The sequence below is a fragment of the Pseudophryne corroboree genome, chromosome 1 (genome assembly GCF_028390025.1).
Source record: "Pseudophryne corroboree isolate aPseCor3 chromosome 1, aPseCor3.hap2, whole genome shotgun sequence".
NCBI classification, from domain to species: Eukaryota; Metazoa; Chordata; class Amphibia; order Anura; family Myobatrachidae; genus Pseudophryne; species Pseudophryne corroboree.
In genome coordinates this window covers 1,024,170,443-1,024,192,440 of record NC_086444.1, presented here as the reverse complement: position 1 = coordinate 1,024,192,440, position 21,998 = coordinate 1,024,170,443, and the positions used below count along the sequence as shown (strand labels likewise).

Here is a 21,998-nt window from a genome sequence, read left to right as displayed (position 1 = left end):
GACCGAAAGGACTGCGGCTGAAAAGACGGTGTCTTTTTCTGTTGGGAGGGGGTCTGAGGTAAAAAGGTGGATTTTCCGGCAGTTGCCGTGGCCACCAGATCCGATAGGCCGACGCCAAATAATTCCTCCCCTTTATACGGCAATACTTCCATATGTCGTTTGGAATCCGCATCACCTGACCACTGTCGCGTCCATAAACTCCTTCTGGCAGATATGGACATCGCATTTACTCTCGATGCCAGAGTGCAAATATCTCTCTGAGCATCTCGCATATAAAGGAAAGCAGGAAAGCATCCTTTAAATGCTCTATAGTCAATAAAATACTGTCCCTATCCAGGGTATCAATATTTTCAGTCAGGGAATCCAACCAGACGACCCCAGCACTGCACATCCAGGCTGAGGCGATGGCTGGTCGCAGTATAACACCAGTATGTGTGTATATACTTTTTAGGGTAGTTTCCAGTCTCCTATCAGCTGGATCCCTGAGGGCGGCCGTATCAGGAGACGGTAACGCCACTTGTTTTGATAAGCGTGTGAGCGCCTTATCCACCCTAGGGGGTGTTTCCCAGCGCGCCCTAACCTCTGGCGGGAAAGGGTATAATGCTAATAACTTTTTTGAAATTAGCACTTTTCTATCTGGGTTAACCCACGCTTCATCACATACATCATTTAATTCCTCTGATTCAGGAAAAACTACAGGTAGTTTTTTCACCCCCCACATAATACCCCTTTTTGTGGTACTTGCAGTATCAGAGATATGCAAAGCCTCCTTCATTGCCGTGATCATATAACGTGTGGCCCTACTTGAAAATACGTTTGTTTCATCACCGTCGACACTAGATTCAGTGTCTGTGTCTGGGTCTGTGTCGACCGACTGAGGTAAAGGGCGCTTTACAGCCCCTGACGGTGTCTGAGACGCCTGGGCAGGTACTAACTGGTTTGCCGGCCGTCTCATGTCGTCAACTGATTTTTGTAATGTGCTGACATTATCACGTAATTCCATAAACAAAGCCATCCATTCCGGTGTCGACTCCCTGGGGGGTGACATCACCATTATCGGCAATTGCTCTGCCTCCACACCAACATCGTCCTCATACATGTCGACACACACGTACCGACACACAGCAGACACACAGGGAATGCTCTTATCGAAGACAGGACCCCACTAGCCCTTTGGGGAGACAGAGGGAGAGTTTGCCAGCACACACCCAAGCGCTATAATATATATGGGAACAACCTTATATAAGTGTTGTTCCTTATAGCAGCTTAAATATATCAAAATATCGCCAAAAAATGCCCCCCCTCTCTGTTTTACCCTGTTTCTGTAGTGCAGTGCAGGGGAGAGTCCTGGGAGCCTTCCTCACAGCGGAGCTGAGCAGGAAAATGGCGCTGTGTGCTGAGGAGAATAAGCCCCGCCCCCTATTTCGGCGGGCTTTTCTCCCGGAGTTTTAGATATCTGGCATGGGTTAAATACATACATATAGCCTCAATGGCTATATGTGATGTATTCTTTTGCCATAAAGGTATTAAATATTGCTGCCCAGGGCGCCCCCAGCAGCGCCCTGCACCCTCCGTGACCGCTTGGTGTGAAGTGTGTGACAACAATGGCGCACAGCTGCAGTGCTGTGCGCTACCTTCATGAAGACTGAAGAGCCTTCTGCCGCCTGTTTCCGGACCTTCAATCTTCAGCATCTGTAAGGGGGGTCGGCGGCGCGGCTCCGGGACGAACCCCAGGGTGAGACCTGTGTTCCGACTCCCTCTGGAGCTAATGGTGTCCAGTAGCCTAAGAATCCAATCCATCCTGCACGCAAGTGAGTTGAAATTCTCTCCCCTAAGTCCCTCGATGCAGTGAGCCTGTTGCCAGCAGGACTCACTGAAAATAAAAAACCTAAAAACTTTTTCTAAGCAGCTCTTTAGGAGAGCCACCTAGATTGCACCCTGCTCGGACGGGCACAAAAACCTAACTGAGGCTTGGAGGAGGGTCATAGGGGGAGGAGCCAGTACACACCAACTAATCCTAAAGCTTTATTTTTGTGCCCTGTCTCCTGCGGAGCCGCTATTCCCCATGGTCCTGACGGAGTCCCCAGCATCCACTTAGGACGTTAGAGAAATATATATATATATATATATATATATAAAATATACAGTATATATATTATAATTTATACATATATATATACACACATATATATATATATATATATATATATATATATATATATGGTCCTTGTATGGGCGGCATACAAGGACCATATACACAGATGCAGATCTGAAGGGAGGGCACCGGAGCAAGGTGAACGGAAGTCCGGAGTGCCAGGGACATTTTTTGCATATACACACATTTCTATAGAATAATATGGCAGTACCATGACATAGTATACAGTATGACAGGCTGTGAGGGTGCCATCCAGGCACGTAGGAAGCAGGGTTGGACAGAGGTAGTGCTGCGGGCAGCTGCTATAAGGAGCCCTGACTCACACAGTCAGTGTAGCCTGTGTTTGCGGCTCTGCTGCCCGGCTCTTCAGCGGCAGCAGATCGTCAGACAAGGACGGGGCGGCAGAGAGGCATGCCGCAAGCATAATGAAGGCAAGAAAGCGAAGACCAACCAGACCAAGCAAGTAATGGGGCCCCCCTGAAGCTCGGGGCCCGGGAGGGTTGTCCCCTTTGACCCCCCCTGTCGCCGGGCCTGGGCGCATTACGGGTATTTGGCACTGCTAAAGGCATTACGTGTATCTGGCATGGCAGGGGGCATTACGTGTATCTGATACTGCTGGGGGCATTATATGTAACGGACAGACCTGGGATATTATATGTGTCCGGTTCTACAGTGTGGCGTAATGTGAATTTCGTCTCGTTCTGTGTGGCGTAATGTGAGTTTCATCTTGAGTGGCCCACTCAAAAGCAGGGTGTACTGCAGGGGGTGCAAGGGGTGTGTAGGGGGGGGGGGGGGAGGAGAGGAATGCATATGCACCTATGACCACCACTGTCTAGTTCCACCACTGGGTCAGGGATAGGTTGGGGAAGTGTTAGCAGCAATAGGATGCAGTGGCAGCTAGGCCTCAGGGTTATGCTGTAGCAGACAGTCAGTACTGTCTATTGGTCACAAAAATTAGATTAAGCCATGTGATTTTACTGAGAGAATGTAAAATAGTGCTAGACATACCCATGGGTGGTGCTAGACATGCCCAAAAGGCGGTGCTAGACACTCAAAAGCCAGTGCTAGACACGCCCCTCTGGTGGTGCACCCCCTAATAAAATTAGCTGCGCACGCCTATGACCAAAATATCATGAAAATCACTGAGATCTTCAGTACAACCCATTTTAGTGCTAATGTTTCAATATACTGTAGAGATATCATGGCTGTATACCTGATTTTATGCACATTTTAGTAAAGGGTGTAGCTGAAATGATAATACACAAATTAGAAGGAGTGACCAAATACTTTTGGGCATGTAGTGCATATACAGTACTACATACTAGAAGTGCAAAGCAGATTAGACACAGGAATTCCAATAAAGTGTGGCTCATACATTTAATTATGGTCCATGTTTTTCAATTAGGGGCCCTACTCTTGGAAACATCACAATCACCTGAAATTAGCTTAGCCTTAAAAGGTTAGTGAAAGTGGCACTTGATTGATTGATTGATTGGACAAAAGAGAGAGAAACAGAGTGAGAGACAATTACAGAATGAGAGAGAGAAAAATGGGAGCAGGAGGGAGAGAAAATGAGAGTGAAAAAGAGAATGAGTATGTGTGCGTGTGTGAGAGAGAATGAGAAAGAGAATGTGTGTGTGTGTGTGTGTGTGTGTGTGTGTGTGTGTGTGTGTGTGTGAGAGAATAAGAAAGAATTTGTGTGTGTGTGTTGTGTATGTGTGTGAGAGTGAGAGAGGGAATGAGAAAGAGGAAATGAGTAACAAATACTCAACTGTGTGTTGAGTTTAATGTACAATATTATTACAAAATTGTTACAGAACCTGGTAACATATGTTCCGTCATAAACAAGGGTTTCATAACACTGAATTAATGACACAAAAATAAAATAAAAACACTGCTTGCATGGAACAGTGTAATAAGGTGTTGTTTAAACAATGTTCACCTTTTGGAGTGGTGAGTGTTGCCTCCACAGCCTTTCCTCCTTCTCCGCACCGCGCCTCATCAAATGGTGTGCATTGCTCCCCCGTGCCAGCGATCACTTCTGCATTCTTGATCAAATCTTTTGCCCCCATGAGTGATTTAGGACGATATATTTTGCGTGTGTTTGCATCAGAAACATACAGATCTCCAGTTACAGGATCAGTAGCCAGGTAATACCGGTGAGCCAGGTTGCTACTGTAGAAACAGATAAAATAGTAGTGATTAGAGGAGCATACAACACTAGGTACGTGATACTTATATGAGTGTAAATGTAAAATGACTACTGAACCTAACAGACAATTCAAAGGGGTTTTCTACCTTCAAATAACTCGTTTCTATATTCTCTACCACATTTTTTATTTTATATTAAAATTTCCTCCTGTGTTTCGCCAGCTTTACTGCAGATACAGCCGCATCCAAAGTGCAGAACAGATTTGCTCGGTAAATATAAAGTCTTTGGTGAAGAACACAGTAGTAACGAGAAAGACAAAGCAATGTGTTTAGTAAAAGTTTGGGGAGAACATATTGAAACAAATGCATTTAAGCTGTCCGATGGTGCCAAACCACAGTTATGTTTTACTTGGGAACCTTTATAGTGGAAATGAAATGCTTATATTACTACTTTTTGGGGTAATCACACAAAGAACAAAGCAACAAGAATATGACAATTAAGGGGCACATCTATTACTAGAATGAAACGCAACGAGCTAAACAAGTGGATCTTTCAATCCAGCATAACATTGAATATGTGTGCCTACATAATACATCTAAATGACATACATTATGTTCATGGTTACTCTGAGCTTAGGTATGTACAGTATCAGCTGTAACATTTCACTCTAGTCACCTTACATATTGGGGGGAATTCAAATGTTTGAAACGTCAGTTGGGTGTATGTTTTTTCCTGTCTGTTAGATAGGAAAAAACAGACGCCCAACTGACTTTTCAAACAATTGAATATCCCCCATAGTATCTACTCCTGAGAGCCATAGAACAGCCCCAGACCAAACTAAAACTAACAATGCATCCCCTGGTCAGTTCGCCCAAACGCCAGTCCCTCTATAGGGCTAAATACAGCAGCCAGTGCTAGGCTAGTATATTGATGGCTAAAAAGAAATACTGACTTCAAATATTTTTTTTATACACTTGTAATCTATAGAACAATGTATACAGAATATATATTTGGTCAACTGTTGCTAGACTTCAGAGGTAAATAAAGGCATTTTACCCTGAGGGACCAAATGAAACAACTGGTATTTCCAGTAGTATGAATATAGCCCTGTCTTTCTCCACCTGAAGGTGGTTTAGTGCAAATAACCATGGCCTTGGGGTTCTCACTTCATGCCAAAAGTTGAGCGGATTCGGTTTTACTCGGTTTTACTCGGTTCTCAAAACCGAATCTTATTGGCTCACTGATGTCACGTGTTTTGGATAGCCAATAAGATTCGGTTTTGAGAACCGAGTAAAACCGAATCCGCTCATCACCAATAAGGGTGTAAGGTGTGCAGTGCACACGGGCCCACACCGCACCCCCTGCACCCATTTCTTGAAAACTTACCCCTCCAGAGTTCCTCGGCAACAGCAGCGCTGCACACAACTCCAAGAAAATAGTAACCCTGGTGGGCAGAAACTACTGCCCTAGGCGCTAGAGAGGAGAGGGCAGATGGAGACTGCACACAGGCCCCCTCCTATCTTACTATGCCCCTGCCCCAGAGGACCTTTGGGATAACACAGATTATGGGCACGATTCTGATTTGGATGCAAAGATAAAAAAGGAAGTAATGTTGTGTCTAGAACAAACCATATTGCAATGCAAGGGATGCAAATATATTTATATTTTTTCTGTGTAGGGTAAATACTGGCTGCTTTTGTATGTAACCCAAAAATGTTAGACAGCTTTATTTTTACACTGCAATTTCAGTTTCCTTTAGGACAGAAACCACCCAAATCTAAATCTCTCTGCAAGTTATATCTGCCCCGCCTGCAGTGCAACATGGTTTTGCCCAGGTGCACAGTTACTTGCTTTTTGTTCTTGCTTTACTTCCTAATCAGGGTCAGGCCCAATGCAGGAGGTAGTGTGTAAAAGGGGCCCTATACACGTAAATTTGACAAGTAGTGAACAGTGAAACATGAGTACCGCACAACTGGTATGATCATAATGCCCCATATCCCTCCATAGTATATACTATTTAAAATTCAACACATCATTGTTGTTACCCAAGAGATGACACTTCATGCCTTGGGGATAATCACTATCACTCTTGTCCTAAGTACAGTACTTTTCACTTATCCCTTAATTTAATATTACACACGTTATATGTACCCATAGCTTGTGTATGATCAATTAGGAGTGCAGGTGCTATATAGCTGTGACCTCAGCTTAGTGAGCAACAGATCAAACCTCACAAAACCTTATTGCAATATTGGGATAAACTACACCTCATCCCTATCCTCCCAAACTACATGCACATACAGTAAGACCAAAAACACTTATCTCAACCATGGCTTACACCGAATAAATAAATGAATGTTTTACTGATATTTAGTTCTATGGTACTCTTTGAAAAACATGTTTGGGTGGGTAGGGGATGTAGTGAACATGTCAGCATGCGGGTTCCCAGTGGAATCCCGACAGGCGGAATCCCGACCTTAAGTATGCTGAGGAGGGTTAGGATTAGGCTGTGGGAGGGGAGGGTTAGGCTGCGGGAGGGGAGGGTTAGGATTAAGCTGCATTGGGAGGGTTAGAGTTAGGCTGCAGGGGGAGTGTTAGGGTTAGGCTGCAGGGAAGGAGGGTTAGGTTGTGTGAGGGAAGGAGAGGACTAGAGTTAGGCTGCGGGGGAGGTTTAGGGTTAGGCTGTGGGATGGAAGGATTAGGTTGCGGGAGGGCAGGGCCAGGGTTAGGCTGCGGGGGGAGGTTTAGGGTTAGGCTGCGGGAGGGGAGGGTTACGGTTAATCTGCGTTGGAAGGGTTAGAGTTAGGCTGCGGGGGGAGTTCTAGGGTTAGGCTACGGGGAGGGAGGGTTAGGTTGCAGGAGGGAAGGAGAGGGCTAGTGTTAGGCTGCATGGGACGGTTAGGCTGTGGGAGGGGAGGGTTAGGGTTAAGCTGCGTTGGGAGGGTTAGAGTTAGGCTGCGGGGGCGTGTTAGGGTTAGGCTGCGGGGAGGGAGGGTTAGGTTGTGGGAGGAGAGGGCTATAGTTAGGCTGCTGGGGAGGTTTAAGGTTAGGCTGTGGGATGGGAGGATTAGGCTGCGGGAGGGCAGGGCCAGGGTTAGGCTGCGGGGGAAGGGTTACAGTTAGGCTGCGGGAGGGGAGGGTTAGGATTAATCTGCGTTGGAAGGGTTAGAGTTAGGCTGCGGGGGGAGTGTTAGGGTTAGGCTACGGGGAGGGAGAGTTAGGTTGCAGGAGGGAAGGAGAGGGCTAGTGTTAGGCTGCATGGGAGGATTAGGGTTAGGCTGTGGGAGGGGAGGGTTAGGTTGCGAGAGGGGAGGGTTAGGGTTAAGCTGCGTTGGGAGGGTTAGAGTTAGGCTGCGGGGAGGGAGGGTTAGGTTGCGGGAGGAGAGGAGAGGGCTATAGTTAGGCTGCTGGGGAGGTTTAGGGTTAGGCTGTGGGATGGGAGGATTAGGATGCGGGAGGGCAGGGCTAAGGTTAGGCTGCGGGGGTGGGTTACGGTTAGGCTGCGGAAGGGGAGGGTTAGGGTTAGGCTGGTGGAGGGAGGGTTAGGGTCGGTATTCTGACCACCAGCATCCTGACTACCAGTATCCCATACCCCGTACTGAAATACACATTATCATAGGATGAATGATCTGTTATAGACACATCCCTACCGTTGCATGCTAACCTTAATGCACCGCCTAATTCCCATGCTTACCGCGTGCTACCGGTGTAACATGTTACAAAGAATGCATAACAACGTATTATAAACCCCACATCACTGAAATGCCTGATGTGTATATTCGTTTTCATTTCATCCATCTTCCCAGTGCACATGTGTGAATGAGCTCTGAACCTTTTCAATTATAAATAATGAGTATACAATTTCATACTTTCACTGCTTTTACTACACTAATTGTAAGGTGGCAAATTGAGACTTTCATAATTGACACTAACATATACCTGTGCCTCTTTTTTTTTTTTTTTACTAGCTCCAAGATATTAGAGGGTATTAAAACTAAATGATATGCTTCATTTATGTATTGCCAGCGATTCCTGTGAGCAAGGCATGCTTTCATTCATTTTGCTGCGGAGCACAGTGTAGTGCAGGCAGCTCTCAAATTGCCCTTTCAGTAAACATTGGTGTCGCTAATTTGCTAGAACGCTGAACTGAGTAATTTTTCTAACAGTAATTTAACATTGTTCTTTTTTTCTGCTTTGAATTTAATCCCGGTGTGCAATTTTCATTAAAGCATGGATCTTTATTAATGCAGCCCCTGCTAGCCACGCTATTAGCTTGGTATTATCAGTGTATACTGTAGCGGACATTACTTTTGTAAGAACAGCTGTGATCAGGCATGTCACTCAGGGCACCATCTACATTCAGTTTAGGAAAGTGTTGACAAGCTGTTCCCTTAGAGTTCCAGCTCTCTGCTTTGCTTTGGGCATGATAACCCCCCATGTCAGAATGGCAAAAGAAGAGGTTGTGTGTGGTTTACATATGCATAATGGAAGATAAAAAAGAAAGAGCATTGAAAAACAATTAAAATATTTATTGATTGAAAGCAGAGAAGATAAAGTGCACAAGGAAATAAACTGCGGAAGAAGCAGCTAGAATAGTTTGTGGCTTTAGCAACAATGCACAATTACACTGCCAGTCTGATATAACACTTATAATCTGCTTTTGTAAGGGGAACAAGTACTTTTTTGCTGAAAGTGGACAAAGGTGGCCTGCAACCAATCAGGAGAGAGGTTTATGCATTGAATGATACAATATATCGGAGGCAGTTACGTGACCAGCGGTCAAGAGACTGCCGGTTACAATACAGACGCCGCAATCCCACCCCCTTACAGCCCCGACAGTAAGCATGCCGACTAACAGGGACTATTCCCACTCATGTGTGTCCACGACACCCATAGAGTGGGAATATAACCTCGCCACCAAGCCCGCAAGGGTCTTCGTTCCGCTTGCACCTCCCCCCCACACCGGCCATCTGCAAGCCGGGAATCCGGCGTCAGTACGATGAGCATACCCAACCCCAATATATAATACAGGGACGTGCGGTGAGCTAAATGGCTCAGGAGGCACTGGCTAACCCCAGAGCCAGAATTCCATGCAATATATGAGCCAAAGGGTACATCTGCGCATTATACACAGGTGCAGCAGTATAAACTCCTGGAAATTTGGTAAGTTTTGATCAGATGTGTGCTGAAAAGAGACAGGTGAGGCACTGCCTTCCCTGCCATAGACTTTTTACTTCAGAGTTTGGGCTATAAAATTATTAGAATAATTCAAAGAAGATATTTCAAACAAATTATTAGTATTTTTCATATATTTTTTTCAGTCAAAACTCTGGTTTAAACGTAAGTATGACAGGAAAGGCTCTGCCTCACCTTCCTCACCCCACCGCATGTCACTGATATAATAGTACCCTACTTGTTCTGCAGTCTATCCATATCAGAAACTCCTGTGATTGAATCTATTGACATCAGATCCACAGATTCTCAGCAATACACTCACAGCTCCTACTTCTTTCCTCACCACACTCCTTACAAGTCTTCAGTGCAGTTGCTCCCAAATCCCATCCACCCTCACCAGTCCTGTGCTTTTCTTTCTGCCCTATGAATGCACACAGACCTATTGTTCCACTCCCCAACCAATCAAAAACACATTAAATGTACCATTGCTCCCAACTCTGTTCGCATATTAGCAGTGGTGCCCAGATTAATACTACCAAGACCATCCCCAGAAGGGATCAGTATTAAATCCCGCTGGACGGGATCCCTGCGGTCGAAATACCGACGCCGGAATCCCGACCACACAATCCCGACAGGGGTGGCGAGCGGAACGCAGCCCCTTGCGGGCACGGTGCCTCGCTACACTCGGCACACTATTATATTCTCCCTCTATGGGTGTCGTGGACACCCACGGAGGGAGAATATGTCGGGATTGTGCCGGTCGGGATTCCGGCGTTGGTATTTCGACCGCCGGGATTCCGTCCGGCGGGATCTTGACCGCCTCCCCCCCAGAATTACTTTGCAGTATTTCATCCTGTTCTAACCTACTCCCCTCCTAACCTAAGTCCCACCCCCCCTTGTAACTACCATGACTCCCACTATTTCTGCTGGGTGCGTCCGGTTTTCCCCTACCCTGAGTAATTGCCAGACATTTTTTGGGGGCACCATGGGGAATAATGCAGCATCCTGATTCTGGGACCAAGTTCCGTACTAAGGGGTATATTTACTAAAGAGTATGTTTTTATAAGTGGAGATATTACCCATAGCAAACAATCAATCAGCTTCTATTTTTACTAGACTCTGATTGGTTGCAATGGGCAACATCGTGACTTACACTTTAGTAAATAGGCCCCTTATACTTTCAATACTATATGTAAATCTATACTTTTGTCTCAGTATACCAATCTACATGTTATCTCTTATTTATTGCTGTAAAATGTATAACCAGGTCCATCATGAAAGGACATTTCATCTTAAGTCTAAGGTTTTTGGTAAGCGCAGACTCAAAGTAACTTAAAGTAATATATGAGTTTGGGACCAGGGCTGTCTTAACAGCAGTGCAGGCCCCTGAGCAAAGCAATGTACTGGGGCCCCTGCCCATCCTCCACCTGTAGGGGTGGTGGTGGTGGGGTGCTATCAGCAGCAGCTTTGATCTCCCCTGGGCGGTAGGGGATGTTCTATCTTCCGATCAGCATTTATGACCTGGAGCAGTCAATTCTGGTAATTACTCCTTTACTGCACAGATGGTTGGAGGTGGGGTGCTAGAGATAACACTAAACTGTAGAAGGGGACATTGAGCTGAATGAATGGGCCCTGGTACATTACTTCAAGGGTGGTAGGGGGTGTTCAATATGCAGGGGAGGGGTGGATAGTGGAGTGGGCTTAATATACATAATTTTCCAGTGGCGGGCAGCTTGCATGACTGCAGATATCTCCAGTTCCTAGAAATAGATTTCTTAGCTTTCAATGGGATAAAAAACTAGACAGTCCCACCTTTCAGGAGGTACTGGAGGTACTGCATACCAGGCGTGTGGAACTGGAGCAGGGACCAGCTGCTGGAAGGCGGATATCTCTGGTTCTGGGCATAGTAGAGACAAGCTGCCAGTGAAAGGGGAGAGTCCCAGCTTTTAGAGGGTACCCTCAGAAAAACTAAGTCGGACAGAACTGAAGATATCTGGCTGGGAAGAGCAATTAACAAGCTCTGATGGGGACCACTGCTTTGAAGTCAGATATATCCGGTTCTTCATAGCCGATTTTCAAAACTCTGGTACCCCTGGAAAAAGGGTACCTTCCGCTATCTTCATACTCCTGGGGCCCTTGGGAAACTGCCCATTAGAGCCCATACAAAAAGTCGTCCCTGTCTGGGGCCCCCTTTCTCCACTCTGTCAAACAGAATGAATAACCGGCTAGCATAATCCAGATACTGTAGGTGACTCTGAGCAATATCTGTAATTCTCTTTATTCTCTTTTGCAGGTTTGCAATTTTATAAGACATTTTAAATGTTGCCACAATATTCTGCTTTCTGATAAAGAAGGTTTTGACAAAGAAATCAAAGAAGAACATCAAACAAAAATCCCACAAACAAATATATCTTCCTCAGTAAATAAAAAAAACACACCATAAAACAGCATATGATATAAAACTGAGATAAAAAACAAAGTGAAATATATACTGTATGTTTCATAGTTTACTTTAGAAATACTATTCTATAATTCTAGACAACAAATAAAAGTTATACTTGTGCTAAGGACACCGAAACAATTAGTTCCATTTCTGATGAGTTTACAAATACCGAACTAAAATAAATCTGCATCTCTCTGCGAGCTTTAAACATCTGTTCCCACAATACATGTGATTTAGTAAAAATAAATACATTTATAATATCGTAACACGTTTTTTTTTTTTTTTTATACCGAAAGCAGGGAGCAATAATCCTACAATCAACAAGAATAGATAGGATGAAAAATGGAGTTCTGGTGTATTTTTTTTATTTACTAAGCATATATTGGGTGATAAATAATAGCGATGATCGGGATATGAGTGCAAAAATCAGATTCTGTTCTCTTGCTGAAATTACTAAAACCATACAGAAAATGTTTAAAGTAGAACTAAACACAACAAATATTTAGATTTACTGTATTACAAGGAGGGTGAACATGACAAGCTCAGTGCTCTTATTCAATCAGCTGAGCCACATTAAAGCATTAAAGGCTCATCAGAGTTGCTTTGCTGACCAATATCATCATTGTTCCATGCAGTCCCACCACACAAGGGTACATGCACATCCCCAGCTTTGGGCAAGGCTGTACATGTAGACTGGGGCTGGTCCATGCCATTACACGACCATGAGGCCACATGCACAGAAAGGTAGAAAAGGCCTCCATAAAGGTGCAACACCTGGGCAAACTATTCTCCTCTCCAGCCCTGCACACTGAAATGATTCTGTGACATGAAAACCATGCCTTGTAAATGATTGGTGTTTTACAAAATGCCCGAGTTCGGACGGCATCCTGCAACTCGGGTGCCATTACATCCTTACGATACTCTCAGGGGTGCACCTCCACGTTTCACATACTTATCTCATCGAGAGCCATATAACTACTAATAGTGGAACATCTATTTATAATTACTAACTGTGGGACATTTATGTTGCAGTTAGGTAACATTTTTGAGTAAACCATTGTTACTCCTGTGCTTGAGTTTCCAGATTTTCCCCTCTCCCTGAATCAATTTACATACATCCCCTATCAGGAGTAAACTGTGGAGTAGCGGACACTCATTTAAGTCCCTATAAACATGCACATCACCTCCGTCCCGAGCTGTATTGTCCATAGTAAAAAAAAAATCCTCAGTCCCAATGTCCCCAATGATTGCTGGGGTCATAGTCACGCTATTCACCTGGGCCCTCTGAGTTCGCCTCTTCCTCCGCTGCTATAATCTGGCATTCCAAATTACAGGTTTGCAAATAATCAGACAAATAGGCCACAAAAGCATTTTCATTGCACACAACTTCCAATGCTAACAATACAGTACCACTCATGAGCCAACCTCTTTAATATAGTATATACTTCTAAAAGCAAAGTGGGTGTGAAAAATATGAAGACATTGATTTTTATTAATAATAGTAAAAACTTAATATATAACTTGTATTTAGTATTGCCAAGTCAGTCATACAGAACTTAATGCACACGTATACATGCTGCATAGCTTTATTGTAATGTTGTCTGGACTTCTAAAAGGTATGTATCATGGTCCATCTTAACATATAGGCACACTGGGCAGATGCCCAGTGGTTCTAGGGGCATTTGAGCAAAGGTGGGCATCTGCCTCTCAGGCTGGAGCCTACTGAGCTTCTTGGGAGGCAGGTAGAGAATGCTGCCTCCCAGGCTGCAGCAAGACACCAAATGGCTGTTACTGTAGCTTGCTGATCGGTGGAATGACTGCTATTCAGCAATCAGAGTCCAGCATTCTACACCTGCTTTCAGCCAGACAGCAAATGGCTGTCAGCTTGCTGATTGGTGGATGGTTGGAGCTATCCAGCAATAAGAGTGCTGGCAGCCATTCACTGTATGGAAGCATGTGGGGCGATGTTTTGGAACTGCAGGAGCGGTAAGGTATGATTTTTTCCATTTATTCCAGTGAATGGTCCAGTGTATCACTTTGCCCAGGGCCTTCAATGCCATTAAGACAGTGCTATATGTATCCTGCATATAGCCCAACTGCAGGTTCCACAAAACATAGTTTTTATTCTATTTTTTCTGTAAATCATTACGAATTTATATTTTATCCGGTTGGGTTAAGCGTTACAGATGTTCATGAACCAGTTAGTTGAATCAGGCGGTATACAGTCTGAAAAAATTATTGAACCTTATATGGAGTAAAAATTTGAGGTAAATTTGATCAAGACAAACAGATCCAACCATGCCTGAGCCACTTAGAACAAATTTCAACTTGAATGCCTAAATTGCATTAGATTTTAATAGTTTTTACATATAAATGTTAAAATCATTAAAAATACAATAATATCTACTGTAGCCATTTAATACTGAGCATAAAAAAAGTTACACAAGCCTATAAATCACAATCACACCTCCAAACTTATTATGCACTTATTTTGCAAGCATCTATACTAATCATCCTTGGTCATAAATGTCCATGTCTGTGCCTCAGCTCCTATAATACATTACACTTTTTAAAGCTACTATGAGACTGAATTAAAAAAGTAATTACTAGGAGTACAAACTGGCTGTTACATTCTATATAATTTGACATTTTCGCCTCTCTTTCACTGGAGCAACCAAGCCCTACTGCATCTGTTATCTGTCAAGACTCCATTATGGCTGTGCCTACACTTTATATCAACTTCTATTTTCCTCCTTTACACTTTCAGTGCAGATGTCATCACTTCTCAGACATGAATCCTAACTCTGTGAATAAGATTAAACGGAGAAAACATTTTTGTCAGATGTAAGAACTTAAGGAAGCATTTTGAGGTTCCCTATAAGGGAGAGCGTGATAGCGTAAATACACTGACACCATAAGTAAATGCATTTGAAAAGGAACAAAAAAAACAGATACTTTGTTGACTAAGCCAAGCTTGTTTAACTGCTTAAAATGGCTGCACTTAACACCGTTGCAAAAAAACAAAAAAGGTCATGGGTTCAAAGCCCGGCGCAGCAGGATTAAAGTTCTGTGCCTCTAATGGACATCAAAATTACCAATTATATCTGGTTACTAATCATGCTATGTGAAACTGCATAAAGATGCAAAGTGCTTTGATATTCCCTCGTTTACAGGGATACTTAAGTGTAACATTATTATTAAAAAATCTTTACACAGGCACTCAATTCCCCGCTAGGAGCAGGCATGCTGCAAACGCTTATTAAAATTGTTCATTAATAGGCAAAACAACATGGGGCTTTATTTAAAACAATTAGCAAAACAAGCACATTTTTTAGCATTAAATTACTAGAAGAATAATCATTTCTATATGGAAGTCCACCTATTATTAGTATTCTAGCTCAAGATGCTTTGTCTTGTTTTTCACAGCCAACCATGACAAAATCAGAGTAATTAAATTCTGTGTTAGGAGTTAACACTTCCTAGACCATACTAGACGATCAAATCTCATAACACCATTATATTTTAATGTAAAACCCTACAATTTTTACATTAAAATAAAAAACGACACAGCATTGTTACACAAACAACGTGGCAGATTTTTTTTTATGCAACAGAAGGAACAGGTCTGTGTGGTTAATGACTGGAAATGTAATCTGTACTCAGTAGGGCTCATGACAAGTTGGGCATATGCTTACTTAGTGTAAAATATGCAAATTTTTACTGCATATGTCCACAATAAAAACTGTATGTCTATATCCACATGCACATTTGCGTTGGGAAGTAATGGAGTCCGAGATAGCCGAAGGTGCGGGATGCCTGCTGATTGGACAGGTTTTTTTAAATGGGCGAACATTTACAAGGCAAAACCTGTGGGATAGCTCAGATTATGGGTCTGATTCTGATTTGATAATAACGCTAAAAAAGCAAGTAATTTTCAGCAGGATGTAATGGCGTCCGAGATCGCCAGAGGTGCAGGATTCTGGACGATCTCAGACTTTTGGCAAAATCATGCCTTGTAACTAATTGCCCCTTTAAAAAAAGTCAGAGATCGGCCAATATCCCGCACCTACGGCGATCTCGGATGCTATTACATTCCACCGCTGGTATTTGTGCCTTCTTAGGGGTAAATTTACTAAGATGGGAGTTCTATTTAAAATGCGATGTTGCCCATAGCAACCAATCAGATTCTACTTCTCATTTATCAAGCACCCTCTAGAAGATAATACCTGGAATCTGACTGGTTGCTATGGGCAACATCCCATCTTAAATAGAACTACCATCTTAGTAAATTTACCCCATAGAGTTTGTCTAATTGTGTACTGATTCAGTCCCACAAAAGATCTTGTGAATGCAAATACTGTACACAGTGAAGATGATGATAATGGTAGCACATATGTACCTACTCTACCAGAAAGTCCAGAATGCCGCCCGAGGTCACCTGCTGCCACCCACTTGGCTAGATCACATGACTCACATAAAATCAAATCATTGTGGACACTCCCTAGCTGTCAGGAATCACGTATAATGGGGTGTGGGGCCACAATTACATGATCACAGCAACACACTCTCCCCAAGCATCGGCTACCTGGCTTTCCTCCTGGAGGTCAGAAAGTCAGCAATATGTGCTAGCACTAGCAAGCTGGTTCTGATTGGCTGAATGTGGATTCACCTCTTAAACCATTAGTTGGCATGTTCATTGATTGTCTTTATAGTGTAGGAATATGTGGGTGCTGCTTATAATTAATGTTTTACTCTTTTATTCATGCTTGGGAAGGAATATAATACTTGTTATATTCATTTGACTGAAATCTAATAGTGAATGCAATTTCCATTATCAAAACAAATGTTAAATTTTTCTTATTCATAAAACTTGTTTGGGTATAAGTGTATCTGTGTGTAAGTAAGCCTGACGCAAGACTGCTGCATGGGTGTGGATTATTAGATCTACACTAAAAACGTCTACAGTCAATAGGTCTACCACTAATGGTAGACATGCGTTAGGTCGACTGGGCCAAAAGGTTGCCCGGGCCAAAAGGTCGACATAGAATAGGTAGACAGTAGGAATGGTCGACATGGAAATGATCGACACACTCTTTTTGTTTGTGGGGGGTGGGGTTTGTCACTTTTCTGCTACAATCAAGCCCCATTAGTGTACTGTGTCCCCTAGCATGGCTCACTTCAGGCAAGCTGCCTCGGCACAGGTTGCTAATCCCAACCGTAGTCCACGTGGATGGTAAAGTATGAAAAAGTTGGAAAAAATGAAAAATAAGTTTAAAAAAATAGTGTCTACATTGTGTGTCGACCATTGTCATTTTGACCTTTTGACTCTATTGACCTTTAAACCTGTCGACTTGTTGAACTGTCTACCATTTACATGTCGACCTTTTGACCATGTCGACCTAATGAATGTCTACTATTGGTGGTAGTGTACTGTAGACCTTTTTAGTGTAGATCTATAGTCCGGATACCCTGCTGCATATGTGATGGAACAGAGCTGGATGCTTCTAAGATGCATACTCATGTAAATAGCTATCAGGGGAGTAAGTAGGTGTGGCATGTAATGCCTCTGCTTAGGGCAAAGGCCCTCAGGACGCGCTATAGCCGCCCTGCAGTGAGTATACACTCCAGGAAGTGCACCCATGCCCGTGACATCCATCCAGGGAGTGACCTCCCAACCCACTCCGGATAACTGCGGCCTATGGGCTGAAGAGAGAGATGACGCTCAGAAAAGCAGGACTACTCTGCTTGTATCAGGACAGTTAGGAGGTATGTAATATGGTTCCTGCTGATGGTTTCTGCTGTCTGTAGGGGGTATATTTACTAAAGGCCGATTTTCATCGATTTTTATAATTCCAAAATTGATCTAAAGCGATGTTGTGTTACTGGAGCTGAAACACATGTAAATTTAAAAATGTATATTAAAAAAATCACGTTGGTACATGTTTGTTATAGCCCCTGAAACATAATATAGATTTAGATTTTCAGCAACTGAAATCAACCTTTAGTAAGTATATCCGTAGTCATTTTCCTGTGTTAGGGGAAACAAGTACTGTAACCTGTATATATGTTTATCCTGTTTTATCTGTACTGATTTATATGTTGTACTGTACGGATCCTCATGTTCTTCCACTGCCCCTTTACTAACAAAACAAGCAATTTAAGAATTATTCATTTACTATTGATTATAGAGATTTTAAGAACACGTGTAGAATATAACCTTGATCCAGCTGCGTTTTGGATAATACATAAAAATACACGACACACATGGAAGTCATATAACTTAAAAGTAAATGGGATTTATTTTCCTGGAAATATTTTCCGATAGGAGCACTATTATCACCCATGCCTCCTTATCCTCCTATTACTTGCATCGCTGCTCCTGTCTGCTGAAAAACTGCATGATGTTACCCAGCCCTTAGGGCATGCTTTGCCTACACTGTTGGGCATGAAATGAGCCTTCCCTTAGGAAAAGTTATTCATAACTCCAGATTCTAGAAGATGTAGTAATGACATACACTATATTCTATATACACAGTGAACGTTTATACATAGTGAAAGTTTAATCATTTAAAAATAATAATAATAAAATATAGGTCAATAAGTGTTTCATCTTCTACAAAATTATAATTCTCTGACAGTCCAGTAAGGCCTAGGAGCAGGGTTGTAGCGAGGGAGGCTCCGGGCGCCAAAAAAGTTAGAGGGCACACTATTTCCCACCCACCCCCCCTTCAGTGGTCCGCTTGTAGCTGTGCAGCACGGTTACTTCTGTCCTGCGCTCTCTGCCCCCGCTGCTGCAGCCATACGCGCACGCAGGGGGGGTTTCCGAGTACCTGGAAATCCCCCCTGCCTGCCGATCCATCGCACAGCACACCGGCTATTTGGGGAGAGATGGTGTGGAGCGCAGGCAGATGTGTCAGTAACGCGACAGCTGCCTGCTCTACACACCGACAGGGAGGCTGGCTGACTGTAGAGGGAGCTGCAGCGTCAGCGCACAGCCCCTCTCAGACCTGCAGCTGTGAGTCGCTGGTGGTGTTTGTGTTTCCCGGAGCCAGATAGACAGGTGTGTGTCTCGGTGCGCGGGGAGAGGGGGGGGGGTGATTTTCAATAAATTATGCCTACTAGATTTATTTTGTGTTTGTGCAATGTGTATGTGGTATACTATGTGTGTGTACAATATGCATGGTGAGCATTTGTGTGTGCTGTGCTATTTATATGTGTGTGCATTGTGTTGCAATGTGTGGTGTGCAATGTATGTGTAGTGTGCTGTGTGTGCAATATGTGTGTGGTGTGCTTTGTATATGAGTGTGTCCAGTGTGTATGTGTGTATGGTGTGTTATATGCTTTGTGCAATGTGTATGTGTGGTGTAGTATGTATGTATGTGTGTGTATGTATGTATGTATGTATGTATGTGTGTGTGTGTGCTGTGTTATGTATGTGTGTGGTGTACTGTGTATATGTATAGTATGCTATGTATATATGTGTGTAATGTGTATAGTGTGCTGTTTGTGTGTGGCATGCTGTGTGTGCAATGTGTATGTGTGTATAGTGTGATATGTATGTGTGTGTGGTATACTATGCATGTGTATATTGTGCTATGTATATGTGTGTGTAGTGTGTATGGTGTACTATGTATGTATGAGTATGGGGACAACTAGAAAGTCTGTAAGAATGTTGTGCTATGTATGCGTGTGCACTGTGTATGTGTGTGTACAATGTATGTGTTTTTAATGTGCATATGTGGGCAATATGTAAACCCCCGTGACTAAATCCTGCGTTTGCCCCTGGCAGCACCTCTCTCTTTCCTGGAATCTGCAGGACCTCGTTCTGCCCCGGCTTTTGCAGAACCTCTATCTGCCTCAGCTGCTGCTGCAGCGCCTCTCTCTGCCACGGCTGCTGCAGCATTTCTCTACATTGATGCTGCAGCACCTCTCTCTGCCCCAGCAGCTGCTGCTGCAGCGCCTCTCTCTGCCACGGCTGCTGCAGCATTTCTCTACATTGATGCTGCAGCACCTCTCTCTGCCCCAGCAGCTGCTGCTGCAGCGCCTCTCTCTGCCACGGCTGCTGCAGCATTTCTCTACATTGATGCTGCAGCACCTCTCTCTGCCCCAGCTGCTGATGCTGCACCTCTCTCTGCATTCGAAGCTGTAACAACTCACTCTGTCTCTCAGGCTGTTGTGGCACAGCTCTCTGCTGCTCAGGCTGCTGCGGCACAACCCTCTCTGCACCTCAGGCAATTCTTTTCATTGAAGCATAGTGGGCTTATCAGGTCCGGGATAGTAGTTCTAGGGTATTATTTTCATTGAACATTGGAGGATTATCAAAACGGGGGGCAATTTTGATGCATTATTTTAATTGAGAGTCTGGTGGGGTTTCAGGTCTGGGGGGGTCATCACATTTGGGGAATTATTTTCGTTGAGGCATTGAAAGATTATCAGATCTGGAGGGGTCAGTTTTGGGGCCTTATTTTCTTTCAGAGGTTGGGTGGGTTATCAGGTCTGAGGGGGGAGGGGTCAACTTTGTGGCCTTTTATTTCAATGAGGAATTGGGGGGTTGTGAGGTCAGATCAGTTGGGGCATATAAAGTGTTTTTAATGTATTTAAAATAAATTAAACAAGTAAATAGTTAAATACAGCTACTTTCATAGCGGCTCTACCATGGTGTAATGTGTATAAGGGGCTCAACCATAGTGTAACGTGTATAAGAGGCTCTACTGTATGGCGTAACATGTAAAAGAGGATCTACTGTGTGGCATAACGCGTATAAGGGGTACTACTGCGTGGTGTAATGTGAATAATAGACACTACTGTGTGGAATAATGTGAACTGGTACTATTCTGTGGCCACGCACCTTCCCAATTAAGCCATTGTTTATTTACTATTAACAGTTATTTATATAGTGGACACATATGCCGCAGTGCTTTACAAAACATTCACATCAGTCCCTGCCCCATGGGAGCTTACAATCTATATTACTTACCACACACACACACACACACACACACACACACACACACACACACACACACACACACACACACACGCTCATTTTTGTTGGGAACCAATTAACCTACTAGTATATTTTTGTATTGTGGGAGGAAACCAGAGTACCCAGAAGAAACCCACGCAAGCACTTTACACAGTTAGGGCCATGGTTGGAGTCAAACCCATGACCTCAGTGCTGTGAGGCAGTAATGCTAACCATTCATACTGCCATTCATACTCCATACAGCCACGCATCTATATTGTTGTTGCAGGCATTCAGAATGCACTGACCCTATTTTAAACATGGGGGGCACCCAAAGGAAACTTTCGCCCCCTGAGCTCCACAAATGTAACATGCCACCACATGTTGGCTAGGCATCCAATTCAGTATAGGGGAGGGGGCACCAAAACATACCCTTGCCTAGGAGAGACAAAATAGCGATAGATAGATAGATAGATAGATAGATAGATAGATAGATAGATAGATAGATAGATAGATGGATGCAGCAGTGGTGGCCGCAGCTTCTCTCTCTTGCAGTCCTCTCCTTCCCTCTAGCTGCTGTCTGCCTTTCACTCACAAATGAAGCTCCAACCTCTAAGCAACACGAAGAGCTGCTGCTGCTGAATGGAGCTAGGTAAGGTATGTCCATACCTCCCAACTGTCCCACGGACAGTCCCATTTTTTTGCACACAGTGTCTATTCACGGGCGACAGAGGCTTTCTTGAGATGCCTTGGTCAGTCGCTACGTTCCATCAAGTAATTACGGTCAGTTTTAAAGTTATATATTTTTTTCCCATGAGCCAATAGGGTATGAAAGATGAGGCAATTGAGAGTCTGATGACCATACATATTGTATTAAGTTTTTATGTTCACTTAAATTTATTGGCTAGATCTTAGATAAACTATATATATATATATATATATATATACATACATATACACACATATACACCCACCCACACACACACAGTGTATACAGTATATTCAATTCTAATCCACTATCTCTCTTTCCACATCTCATCCCAGGCTACGATTTGTAGTGTCTGTATCTCATTCCCTGTAACGACTTTGTGTTCTCTATTGATTTTGT

The 21,998-nt window shown here is 43.6% G+C and overlaps 1 protein-coding gene across 15 annotated transcripts in view; it reads right to left on the bottom strand.

Moving 5' to 3' along the window:
- TENM3 (teneurin transmembrane protein 3) overlaps window positions 1-21,998 on the bottom strand; it is a 1,613,133-nt gene that overhangs the window by 58,976 nt on the left and 1,532,159 nt on the right. For all 15 annotated transcript variants that reach the window (XM_063920671.1, XM_063920672.1, XM_063920674.1 and 12 more), the window contains one exon: window positions 4,098-4,330. In XM_063920671.1, coding sequence (XP_063776741.1) covers window positions 4,098-4,330 — 233 coding nt within the window. The remainder of the gene's footprint in view (window positions 1-4,097; window positions 4,331-21,998) is intronic.